General features: G+C 47.4%; 1 protein-coding gene across 1 annotated transcript in view; it reads left to right on the plus strand.

Annotated features, from left to right (window-relative positions):
• LOC144175010 (MAM and LDL-receptor class A domain-containing protein 1-like) overlaps positions 1 to 13,369 on the plus strand; it is a 197,355-nt gene that overhangs the window by 167,639 nt on the left and 16,347 nt on the right. Inside the window, exons 56-58 of the mRNA XM_077704017.1 lie at positions 6,010 to 6,132; positions 7,910 to 8,046; positions 12,282 to 12,396. Coding sequence (XP_077560143.1) covers positions 6,010 to 6,132; positions 7,910 to 8,046; positions 12,282 to 12,396 — 375 coding nt within the window. The remainder of the gene's footprint in view (positions 1 to 6,009; positions 6,133 to 7,909; positions 8,047 to 12,281; positions 12,397 to 13,369) is intronic.

Raw genomic sequence — 13,369 nt, forward strand, 5'->3', positions numbered from 1 at the left:
ACCCGCGCACCGCCGCCGCAGAGAGCAAGAAGAGCGCTCCCCGATGGGCCGCGCGAGCCACCGTGTAAATATAATCAGTTGAATAAAAAACGAGTTATTTCAGTTCAACCAAGCCAACGGCTCTCAATAATAGATAACAGTTCAGAAGTGGGATCAAATCACAACGTCCGAACGTGAGAAGCCGCCCAGCAGTTATGATGGGGCCTGTGACGCGAAGCGCAGCATCTTCAGCGACAACGAACGAAGATGGCGCGAACCAGGCCAGAGGTGACGACGGGGCGCGCAGCGGCACGAGATCCGAAAACGAAGTCCCGAGTGACTCCACGACACCACAGCCGGCGATGGACATGGCAGCCGTCATCCAAGCAGCTGTACAGGCAGCCGTGAGGGAGGCGATAAACGGTATGGCGCTCCTTCAAACGCAACAGACACCTGCCACGCCCGTTACGCCCGCGGCAGAGACTTCGCGTCTGGTGCCATCGTTCGATCCCCTTTCATCAGGCTGCTCGACCGTCGACGCGTGGATTCGGCGAGTCGACGACTTGGCTGACATTTACGGTTGGTCGGACAGGCTGACCTCCTGCAACGCACTATGCAGATTGGAAGGCCCGGCCAAGACCTGGTACGATTCCCTGTCATCAGTGGACAAAACGTGGGTGCAGTGGAAAGACGAACTAAAGCGTTCATTTCCGTAGACATCAGGAATGCAACGCCTCCACCGTGAAATGGAAGCCCGTTGTCGCAAGCGAGGTGAGCCCATCGAATCGTATTACTACGACAAGCTCGCCAAGGCTCGCCGGTGTAATATCAGTGACAAAGACTGTGTCGAGTACATCATCACCGGCCTGAATGATCCAGACACAATTCGAGCAGTGAGCGTTCGCACGTACGATACTCCCGAAGAATTGCTTCACTGTCTCAAGCGTCTAGAAGATCGTCTAGGAAACGTAGTTTCGTCGGCTTCCCGCCAAAACGCCAAGCATTTCACTGACTATCAAAAGGGGCTCTTCGAAGGGGCCGATCACCTTACCAAGGCAACCGGAGCCAGCATGGCCGACGATCGCCGAGACTCCCTCTCACGCAGACAGAGGAAGAAGCCTCTCTCCAACGAGAAAGGGGAACCGCTGTGCTTCAACTGCAACGAATACGGCCATTTGTCTCTCCATTGCCCCTCTCCCCAACGAAAAGCGCGATGCGGCGCTTGCGGACGAGTGGGCCACGAAACGAGAGACTGCAGAGCGAAGAAGGAACGAGAGCCGCGCGTCGCTCAAAACGTTGTGAAATCCGACTTCCGCGCTACCGAAGCAGTGAACGAGAAATATTGCATGCCAGCGAAACTGAACGGACATGAAATACGTGCCTACGTCGACTTGGGGAGCCAGTGCGTAACCCTACGTCAGGAAGATGCAGAACGGCTGGAAATCTCCTACACGAAACTCAAAGAACCACTCTCTATTGGAGGGTATGGATCGGGATGTGTGACGCCTTGCGGCGAAGCAAGTGCTACCATCACGGTCGACCAAGCGACAGCTGACGTTCATCTGTACGTGGTACCAAGCAGCTCGCAGTCCATACCACTACTTGTTGGGCAGCCGTTCACGGAACAGCCTCACGTAACGATTGTAAGGCGACGACAGACAGTCAGGATTTTTGAGGAGCGCGAGAACGTCCACGAAACCGACGACACGCTGCGTTCCATTGAGACCCCCGATCTGCCCCAACGTTCAGTCTGCCTGTGGGCCAAGGAGTCAACCGTTGTTCCGCCGAAGTTTGTGGGATTCGTCAAGCTCTACGCAACGGGTGGCATGCCCAGCACAGATGTGTTTGTCGACGCACAATTCAGGTGTCAGGAAGGACGTGAGCACTGCATACCACGCTGCGTCGTAACTGTCGACGAGGCGTACGAGACACGACCACCCATCATGAACATGTCAAACCATGACTTGGACATCAAGGAACACGAGCGGGTAGCACGAGCGGAAATCTGCTATCCAGACGACATGCCGGAGCGAGAAATAAACGTCCACGTCGCTCAGCGACAGCCGATGCCACGCGAAGAGATAAAAACTGGAACTGCCGTTACTCCACACCAGCGAAAAATGCTGGAATGCCTTATCGACGAGTATCGTGATTGCTTCGCGCGCAACATTTCGGAGATCGGGCAGACCAGTGCAACGGAAATGAAGATCGAGCTGACGACAGATGAGCCAGTGAGATTCCGTCCCTACCGACTTTCCTTCGCAGAGAGGGCTCACACGAAAGAGATGACCGAAGAACTGAAGCAAGCGGGAATCGTTGTCGACTCGACTTCCGACCACGCCAGCCCTATTCTCCTCGTGCGAAAGAAGACAGGAGAACTGAGGATTTGTGTCGACTACCGTGCACTTAACCGTGTGACGAAAAAGGACAGGTACCCGTTGCCACTAATTGATGAGCAGCTGGACCGCCTCCGCGGAAAGTGCTTCTTCACGAGTCTCGACTTGGCGTCTGGTTATTACCAGATCCCCATGGAAAAGGAGTCCAGACACAAGGCAGCGTTCGTCACCCCTGACGGGCACTACGAGTTCGTCCGGATGCCGTTTGGGGTGGCCAACGCCCCAGCGGTATTCCAGCGGATGATCAACGCGGTTCTGGGACCTCTGCGTTACTCTGTGGCACTCGCCTACATGGATGACATCTTGCTCCCAACGACAACTGTAGACGAGGGACTCGAGCACCTGCGAAAGATTTTGGAGGCTCTACGAAGAGCGGGACTGACGCTACGGTTGAGTAAGTGCTACTTCTTCTGCGACCGAGTCGACTACCTTGGATACGACATTTCTGCTGAAGGGGTGCAACCAGGAACTCTCAAACTTCAGTGTGTAGCTGAATTTCCGAAACCGACAAATGTGCACGAGGTCCGCCGATTCCTGGGACTCGCAAGCTATTTCCGACGATTTGTCAAGGGGTTCGCCACTATTGCTAAGCCTTTGACGAAACTGACTTCTAAGGACGAAACTTGGAAGTGGACTGCAGAACAAGACTTTGCGTTCGCCAAGCTGAAAAAGAGGTTAATCGAAAAGCCTATCTTGGCTCATTTCTCGTTCGACGCAAGAACGGAAGTTCACACAGATGCCAGCAGAGATGGGCTGGGAGCTATTCTCTTACAAGAGCAAGCTAACGGGCAGCTCCATCCCATCGTGTACGCCAGCCGACGGACAACCGATAGTGAGGAGAAGAGGGCCGCAGCAACGGAAAACATTCGTGAGGCCCAACATAAGCAGCAAACACGTTACAACAAGAAGCGGGCTGAACCGTCTGAGTTTCAACCGGGAGACATCGTTCTAGTTGAGCGAGAACCCACAGCGAGCGGAGAATCCCGAAAACTTAAGGTCAAATACAAGGGACCGTACGTCATAGCCGAGAAGCTTCCCAATGACCGCTACCGCATCAGAGACATCCAACACACCCGGAGGACAGGAAGGGCATATTCAAGCGTAGCCCCCGTCGACAAGCTGAAGCTTTGGGCGAAGGACATCGACTCGGAAAGCTCAGAATCGGACGAAGACAAAAGTTCCGACCGGGACGGTCGTTAATGCAGGATGGCCGAGTGTACGCGGCGCCTCCGCGGGATGACGCCACCGAGCCAACCGAGCTGCTCCAGGTGCGATGAGCAGGCGAGCGGAAGTCGCACCCGCGCACCGCCGCCGCAGAGAGCAAGAAGAGCGCTCCCCGATGGGCCGCGCGAGCCACCGTGTAAATATAATCAGTTAAATAAAAAACGAGTTATTTCAGTTCAACCAAGCCAACGGCTCTCAATAATAGATAACATATGACTTGTACGGCTTATTACTTTTCCCATTTTTAAAATGGAAGCAAAGAATAGCGCTAGCACGCTGCTACACACAGTAACAAAATGGCCAGAAATCTTCATTAGCGCAACCAAGAGGAATTCAGCAATTCCTGACAGAACCAAGATGAATCCTCCAATGCCGAATAATTCTTCAAAAGATGAGGTACATTTCTAAGGAGGACGTTTGTCTGAAGAAGTCGGGCAGACCACGTTGGATGAGCACCGAACAAGAATCATTGATTGGTTGTAGAGTTTAACGCGCCGATGCAATGCAGGCGATGAGGCGCGTCGCAGTGGAGGGCTTCGGGTTAATTTTGACCACCTGGGAATCTTTAACGTGCGCCGAAATCTCGTACACACGGACGTTTTTGCTTTTCGCCTTCATCAGAAAAGCGGCCGCCGCGGCCGGGAATCGAACAAGTGTCATCGTCCGAACAAGTGTCAGCTGAGCCATAAAAATGCTTAACATGTTTTATTCCTTTTGCAAATTACGGGAAATACGTTCAGTACGGGAAATAGTAGTGAAGTTGTTGGTAATGCACATTCTAGTATCATTCTTACAGATGGGTAATAAGAAAGGAACCTTTATGAGGCAGACGGCATGTACAACGATTCGCAAAGAAATCACGTTCTTTTCTTTTTTCAGCCATCGCGTCCTTTACGCAAAAATGTTCCATTATGTCACCTGCCTACACTACGCGAACATCTTTGTACCTATAAACCTGCTGTAGATTAGTCTAAGAGTGTATTGTAGCCGTAGGATAACCGTGAAAATTACAATAAGATACAGTTGACGGAGTTTTTTATATAACTATACGAAGAAAATATTACGCGTACTCTGACGGCCACGATACTCCAAAATTCAAAATTTTAGAAAAACATTTGGATGTTCACATTTTGCGATATATATCTGGCAAGAATTTAGGATCCATGCGTATATGCAAAGCTACAGACCATTATTATTTATATATGGTTTAGAGAACGTTGTCAGTGACGGGGTGACGCAGGCAATATGTTGCACCGCGTTGCCAACTGAACGGAGTGTGGCGCGACTGCTTTGCTAATCGAGAAATCATGATCTGTGGTGCCCGCATGCGTTTCACAGATGTCGCCGGCTTTAACACTTCTCTAAAAAAACTGGCCATGGCTCACTACTCTGAATTCAACTCAGCCACCCCAGAAAAACTTGCACTCATGCGGCGCTGGGTTTCATCGCTCACTACAAACTCTTCCGGTTTTCTTCACATTACCACTGTACCTTCCCCGGCTTTTCTCCTAGGGTTGCTTCGATAATAAAAGCAATTCATTCTTCCTTACGCGCCACTCTAGCTCCCTTTCATCGTGAATGTCCCAATAGGCCGTTCGCACGCCAGTAAGTCACTTCTAACTGCGGCGCCACTCAATCATTCGGAGGGGCGCTTGGGAGCTTAAGTTTAAAATACCAGAAGAAAACGTTCCAATACCTTACTAAGCGTGGTTTAGCTTTTCTTCTATTTAAATGCAGTTGCTACACAGTTAACATCAAAGCAGTTCATGCGCGCACGCAACTGAATTTTTGTGAACATACGAAAAACAAGCTATTGTCTAACCCTCAAAAATTATCGTTATTATTTTATTAGCCTCACGAGCGATACTTCTGCCGACGCAGAGTAATATCACTTCAGGGCTTTGCAACGCCAGGTTCTTTTTCTTCGCTGTTATGTTATACGGAAGAATTTTGTAGGTGACTACAGACAATAAAACGTGCGCATCGGACGAAGAAATATTGCTGCTTTTTGAAAACTAACGATGGCCGCCGAAACATACACAATCAAAGGACAGCTGTACAAATTTCGTAGTAAGTCTTGTGTCAACCATTATGATTGCGTTAATAAGCAAACCAATGGAATAACGCTTCACAGAGCGGATAAATAGAAAATACAAGGACAGTCACGGGACAGTTCCGTTTTCACTCTCTGTAAAGTATTCTTGCACTTGTTTGTTCATTCAAGCAACCATGAACAAACAGGCAGATAGTTGCAGGTTGATCAACCAATAGCAAGTGTTATCTGAATGTGGTGAGCATATTGTTCTGTAATAAATGCAGGCAAAATTTACTGCACTATATTTTTCTGATCTTTGTTGAAGTTTCAGCCACTTTAACAAGTGACGAGTAACCGAAAGTACTTTTTTTCTAGGCCACTACTTGCTTCTTGATGCAGAAGACCAGTCCCGAACGCAACGAGGAATTTTGCAGAGTCAGACGTTGAGCCTAGGTCACGAAGTTTGTTTCACGCTCTACTATCACAGAAAAAAGAACTGTAAGTTTTTGCTTTTGGCAAATGTTACATTCTTCGGCATTATTGAAAACCTCTAGGACGAGCTCATTTTCTTTCTTAGAGTAACTGTAATGCTTAATAGCTTAGGTGGACTTACGGGCGCGCATCTAGGCCTTTGACTTCGAGGGTGCTGTGAAACATTTTATTGTGGCGTGAGCTACACTGGCCGAGGTTCAGCAGTTTCGCGAGGAGCAGTGACGTCACGCGGCGCACGGAACGCTGCCTGATGCCTGACGCGCCCACACCCCACGCGCCGAGCGTATTCGCCGACCTCCGTTCCGCATGTGGCGGCCCGGCCCATTTGATGATCATGCCAGGAGTGGCCGGGTGTGGCACCGATGGCTCGTGGGTCGCGGAAACACCGGCGTGCGCCTGTGGAACCAGCTTAGCTCTGGAGCGATTGTTGACGGTGCGTCGGAGCCGCTTGATAAATATACATGTGTCACATAATGCGTATACCGTTCGTGTGCATTGAAGCAGCAGTAAGCATGATAATCAAGCTAATCCTAGACAACCAGGAAAGTTAAGAATAACAAGCTGAACCTCAGCTCACGCTACGTGTATCCTGGCATAGCCGAGCTAAGCCACTGCTAATTTTTAATGAAATTGGGCGCCTCTCTCTTCTAACGTAGTAAATTTTAAGCTTAATCTCGCAGATTTGAAGCAGACGCTGTGCCGGTATGCCTGCTGGACGAAAAGGAAAAAGAGAAGCATGCCACGTGTCTCTAAACAATGCCAACGATCGTATAGCATGGCAGATTCCACAGCATTATTATGTGCATATCATCTGAGCAGGACTTTTCGCATACATGAGGCAACGCCCTAAACGGTAGCCAGTGTGCATAAAACCTTGATGTTGTCTAATCGTAGCTCTAATTTTAGCATGCATGGCATGCAACGGGTTGGTAGCGTTCTACGTAGCACCAATCGTAGCATGCCTGTCGACCAAGTCAATATATATTCCAGTGACAACGGTAGCGCGGCCGCCTTAGACTAAGTACTGGTTGCTGACTGAAACCCGGAAATCGGATCATGATTCTTCCGTGTCTGAAGAGCTCTTGAAATAACAGTACACTGAACCTGTTGAAACTTGTGCTCTATTGCATGAATGTTTCCGTTACTGAGCGTTTTTTTTTTTTTGCAATGGTCTTCAGCGTGTATCGTCGCCTTTTCTGTAATCCGCCCTTCGACTGCACACCCAAAATGGACATCGGCCGTACACTTCCCCACAGCGTCCAAGAAATAAAATCGTTCTAAAATGCTGGTTCCGCAAAGTTTTGCGGGCATATTAGCCATCGTTTTACTACCTTATTTAGGGCTTAAATAAATTTCCATATCTCATAACCTCATTTATTATAAACATTTATTCTTTGTACTGTATTTGCTGCTTTACTTCATGGTGAATTGCAGCAAGCCAACACAAGAGTAAATTTCTCTGTCATCGCGGCTCATGTAATGCTGCGTAGCCTGACAGGCCGCTCCGGCGACTTTACTACAGTGAACGGTATCAGGGCAAAAGTAAACAGCACGGTACATTGCGAGTTTAAATTTATTTCAGAAGGCATTAAAGGGGGAGCTGGCGGTAACTGAATTTTAGGGAAATGAGAGCAACGAACCAATTTCTGGTAAGTTAGGATGCCTAGGCTCCTTAAGCTCACAGACATGATTAATGCGCCATTCTGTGAGCATCATCCGCCATGTAATAATTCGAGCAACGATGTTACAACAAAATTTCCCCCTCTCTTCGGTATTTCCGCAGCGTATGCTGCCATGAACGTAACGTTCGTGGACACCTCCGGCACCCCTGTCGGACGACGCGCTACATTCGACCCCCAAGCACCAAGTGAATGGACGCTTCTTGCTGTGGAAGAAGACAATCTTCCATCGAAATTCTCGGTAAGAAACAGAACGCCTCTAGCTTCGCACAGAAACAATAATAGAATTGAGAAGGGAAATTATTGCTACAGATATCACAAGAGCAAAAAAGCTTAAACAAAACCGGATAAACTCTTTGAAAGAGGGGATTGTTTTGTTATACTTGTGTCGCCAAGCTTGTAGTGCGTCCAACTTCTCGGTTATGAATGAAAGCTTTACATTATCAGTTGCTCCGTTGCCAACGTTGTATAACAAGAATAGCATTCACGTGAAGCCGGCTTGTTGGGTTTCCAGTTGTCCATCGGTAACACGATATGCTCTTTATACGCATTTTCTTCTCTCAACTGCTGTCATACAGCGTATACCTAAATACCAAGGTAAGAAATAGAAATTGCTCACATTCTTCCTCTTTCCAGCCTGTTTTTTTAATGTTCAATATTTCGCTAAGATAAGCTCCCAATACGACACCCTGACACCGTACAAGAGAGTCTTTATACAGCAAAATCAGGTTCTTATCTCCCCTCCCGAGGTGGACATCGTGACCGTCGCGTGAACTGGTGGTGGTGCAGTCGCGCTTTGCTTTACCTACTCGGGAGCGCGGATAAGCAACACGCGGGGCGCACCGCTGTTTGAAGCAGATCCGTTCGTCACAAGTTCGTGGGAGTCATCCGGTGGCTTATGTAGTGAATAGCATTGTGTATACCTCATCAAGATCACGAAATGTCTTTGTGCAGCTGTAACCCTAATTGATCATAATGCAAACGCTTGAGAAATGCCTTCGTGTTTTGCGCCGGGATGTAGAGTTATGCCAGAGGAGAGGGCATTGATGGTTTCAGGACTCCGCTGAAACAGAAGAATTCGCGCGAATGATAACTGATGTTTTTGATGTTTTGAAAGCTTAGTACCCTAAGGAAGGCATCGGAGGAAACCAGGAAAAAATCCAGGTATTCAGAACAGTCAAACGGCTGTTTGACAAGCTTTTAACGTTATTTTCTCTGAATTGGTCAGTTTGAATGATATACCAATCCGATTTTGTCTCACAGCTTTTTAGGAAGGTCACCAACGATTTTCTTGTGGTGCATGACATCACAGAGCCGAACCAAAACAAAAAGATGCTCTTGCTGGGGTTGCGTCAGTTCACGAAATCTCTTAGACGATTTTTGTTTACATAGACATAATTTACGAGCTATATAATGCCGGTGTTTCAAATTGGTTGTTCCAGCGCTCCGTATAATTTATGGTGTTTCGAATAATTGACATCAACAAATATTCATTTGATGATGTCAAACTTCCTTCATTCATTGAGAGTGCAGGTTTAGCGTGATACACTATACACAGGATTATGCAAATATGGTTGCTGTCTCGTCTCACTGCCTGAAAGTCTTGACTAAAACGCAAAAGCTTCGGCTAATCTGAACGATGTGCGTGAAGGAAAGCTGGAGAAGAAGCTACTGAGAAAGATTTATTCAGAGGGTGTTTGCTGGGGCAAACGTGTCCATGGCCATCAAAAGTGCGTGCACATAAGATGTTGGTTTGCTACTTCGCTGGTTATGTGCACAATAATATAAAATACAGCAACGTGCTAAGAATGCCATATTATGCTCATTGCTTCCTTTGAACATTTCAACTCACAGGACACGCCGCTTCACCAAAGGCGCTTGACAATTTAGATCGTTCAAGCCAGAGTGCCTTTGAGAGCATTCCTCTAGGCTGTACGCCGTAATTAAGGAAATAGAGGAAGTTGTGCATGATGCACTTGAAATATCGCCCGTATTCGGCTTAATTTTCTTGACGGCGATAGACAGGCTTGAATAGACTGCCTGTCTTATTTAAGTTGTTTCTAGCACATTCACTTATTTAATGCATAGGTATTGAAATGCTGCTGTGTCAATTCGCGTGCACATTTATTAAGGAAGAAGAACCGGGAGCTGCTCGTCCCGGGATATGTCTAAACTGCTATGAAAGCAAAGATGCTTTTAGCTGCCGTTCTTGTTGAGAGCTGAATGTAAATGCCCTTCTTCATCCTCAATAAAATATATGCCCTGCCTCTATAAGTTTTTCTTTTCTTTCTTCAGTAATACCAATTTTTTTCACTTTAAAAAAGAAATTCGCGGGAATTTCTCGCGGGAAATTCGCGGGAATTTCGCGTCAGTTTGGTAAAGGGCGCCCGACAGTGTGGCAGTATACGAACGAGCACTGCGTTTTACTTTCGCTCTATCTACGTATTATTTGAGGAGTTTTTGCTGACGTAGTGCACTGAGATATGTTCGCGGCAGCCTCATTTGGGTCTTCTCTTTAGCCTTTTCATTAGATAGCACTTCTGACGGTAGATGTAGATTCAGCTCCGGACAGGTTAGTTACACCATATGATAATGACCGCAAACGTTCAGTGCAAGGATAAGCGGAGACTACTGATTCCTCACGAAGCTATTCTGCGAGCAAGCAGAAAGCTTTCAAATGCACGCAGCACGAGCTTGGCTCCGGCCGCAGCAGACGACGCACAGATTGTAGAGCATGGTGTGGAGCAAAGCGCGAAAAGAGTGCCCCTAGCGCCCGCGACACCCGGTGCGGCCGTGCCACATAAAGGTCGGCTTTGAGGTGCTGTGAAAACGTGTAGAATCACACCCGGTTATAAGAAATAGCGTTATTCAATGCCATTTGTTCGCTATACTAAGCAGATAGAAATAAGAAAACTTGCTTATAACGAACTTCAGTATCAAATTCGTTATAACTTATAAACAATTTAAAAAGTTGATTGAAAACTGAATCACGAAAGAATGACCAGGCCACTAATAATGATAACGCAAAAAGACCAAGCCATCAGCATTCCCGCGTTAATTTGCGTTGTCTGTTAGAGCCGACTTTTTTTGAGGTTGTATTTAGCGTACTCCTTGCAATCTTGAAACGCACAGGGATGTCCGAAATCTTTGTGAAACGCTCGATGCAGTGCTTTATTTCACGTTTCTACGGAAGGGGCAGGGCTTGCGTCCGCTTCGTTGTCATATTGTTATTTAGCGCTGCAATGCAAGTGCACATACACATGGGCACCGTAAGTACGGCCGGAGTGCTCGAGTTGTGAGAGCCGCACAGCAGTTGTGGACGATTTTTGTAGCATGAGCTAGACTGGCCGACGTTGAGCAGTTTCGCGTGGCTACTGGAGAGCCGTGCTGCGCATGCGCGAGGAGCAGTGACGTCACACGGCGCACAGAACGTGCCCGGTGCCTGTCACACACCCCACGCGCTCAGCGTCTTCACCGACCTCCGTTCGGCACGTTGCGGCCTGGTCCACTTGATGATCATGCGAGGGGTGGCTGGGTGTGGAACCGATGGCTACTGCGTCGCGGCAACACCGGCGTGCGCCTGTGGAACCAGCTTAGCTCTGGGGCGATTGGTGACGCTGCGCCAGACCCGCTTGATAAAGATACATCTGTTACAAAATGCGCTTACCATGTGTGTGTCATTGAAGCAGCAGTAAGCATGATAATCAAGCTAATCCTAGGCAACTAGGAAAGCTAAGAATAACCAGCTGATCCTTAGCTCACGCTACGTATAACCTGGCGTAGCTATTTTTTTTCCCTCTTTACCAAAGCGCCATAGTTCCAGAGCTGCTCGGCCCTACTATCGAATCATGTTTCTGCCAACTGCCATATAGGAGGGCTGCAAAGCGAGGGTTCCGAAATGTTCAGTTTGTTCCCGTCGCAGCGTTTCAAGTAAGCGGGGGCGGGGAGAGTGGCGGCCAACGCAACCTTCGCAGAAGCGCGTTTGCGGGCGTTTGGCGAGCGATTGTGGGCGCTTAGAATTCGATATATCCAATGTTTATTTCGTTATGAACAAATTGGTGACGCTGCGCCAGAACCGCTTGATAAAGATAAATCTGTTACAAAATGGGCTTACCATGTGCGTGTCATTGAAGCAGCAGTAAGCATGATAATCAAGCTAATCCTAGGCAAATACATTTTACACGCATCATGGCAGAACAACTTTGAGTGTTCGCTACGAAGCATAATTTACTCTATCCAAGAAGTTCGTCGTATTCAGGTTTGACTGTAGTTCTGTTCACGTTGTTGCAAGAGGCGAGGAGAGAAAATAACATGGCAGAGTCCGTTCGAATCGCATTGCGTACTGCTTTTCTGTGCCCACTTTGTTAGGCCCAAGACTTCCACCACATTTTTAGTAGATCATAATTAGTAGAAAACAGCAACTTATGTATCCTCTACAAACACTTAGTTATCGCCGTTTGCTTCACGATTGCGCAGATTGTGATCAGCGCCTGGAACGGAAACTTTCACAGTGACGTTGCACTAGACGATTTTGATGTCCGCCCGGGCAAATGTGAAGGAGCGCCAAGTGCAACTACAGCAGCGTCGGCACCCGGTATGTATTCAGTTGGAATATCGGCACTTGCCGCAATCGAATGCCAGCAAAATAATTTTTTTTTTCTCTTCTACACCACCTGCGAGCTGATGTGCAAAATTTTGAATGCAGTCGGCTGGAAAAAAGACTGTGCTTAAACCGAATTTTCAAAACCTACAACCGCGTCTTTAAACGCCACGGTTCTAATTATTCATTTTTCACCCACCCTTCAGTAAACGTATTTCCACATATGTAAAATTCTTACCACCCAAACCCCACATCTTCATTTCTTGTATTGAGAAATAGTACTGAATGAAGCATTACCACCATTTGAGGCAGCATTGTCTGCTCAACTCACACAATCCGAAACGTTCTTTCTGCCATCGAGTTTTTGTGTCGATTGGTATAACGGAAACTCTTCTTTATGAACATTTTGCTGCCAATTAAACTGCACATAGTATAGAACTTATAGAATTTCGACGTTAATTTACAGACGGATTGCTACTGTTCCAATGAATTATTTAAAAAGAACAGGTTTATGAACTACGTAATCGGTATTGAGATTGTGTTGGGGAAACTGCCTAGCGTTTCCCGTGGAATATGGATTCAGTACTCGCATATTACAAAAGTCGAGTTACATTTTTGAGCATTTAAAAAATTGTGTGGGTTCAGTTGACTGAGACGGAGTTTTTTTTTTATCGGAGAAGCCATTCCACCACAACCTTCAAGCTTTTTTCCAGACGTCCCGTTTGCAGATATTATCACTGCCGTTCCGGTCACCGATAAATATCAAGCGAATACCGATTGTTATCCCTGAATGCAATGTATTCCAGACTACAAAGAAATATGTGTCCCTTTGCGCACACGCCACGGAAGCAAACGTTGTGATATGCAGCGACCCATGCCTATATCGACCTTATAATACCAAACCACCCTTATTTACAAAAAACAACGCGTTACATCCAGCTAAGAAGACATTTTGTAGTAAAAA

The sequence above is a fragment of the Haemaphysalis longicornis genome, unplaced genomic scaffold (genome assembly GCF_048455015.1).
Source record: "Haemaphysalis longicornis isolate Haplotype H1 unplaced genomic scaffold, Haemaphysalis longicornis Haplotype H1 scaffold_3, whole genome shotgun sequence".
NCBI lineage: Eukaryota > Metazoa > Arthropoda > Arachnida > Ixodida > Ixodidae > Haemaphysalis > Haemaphysalis longicornis.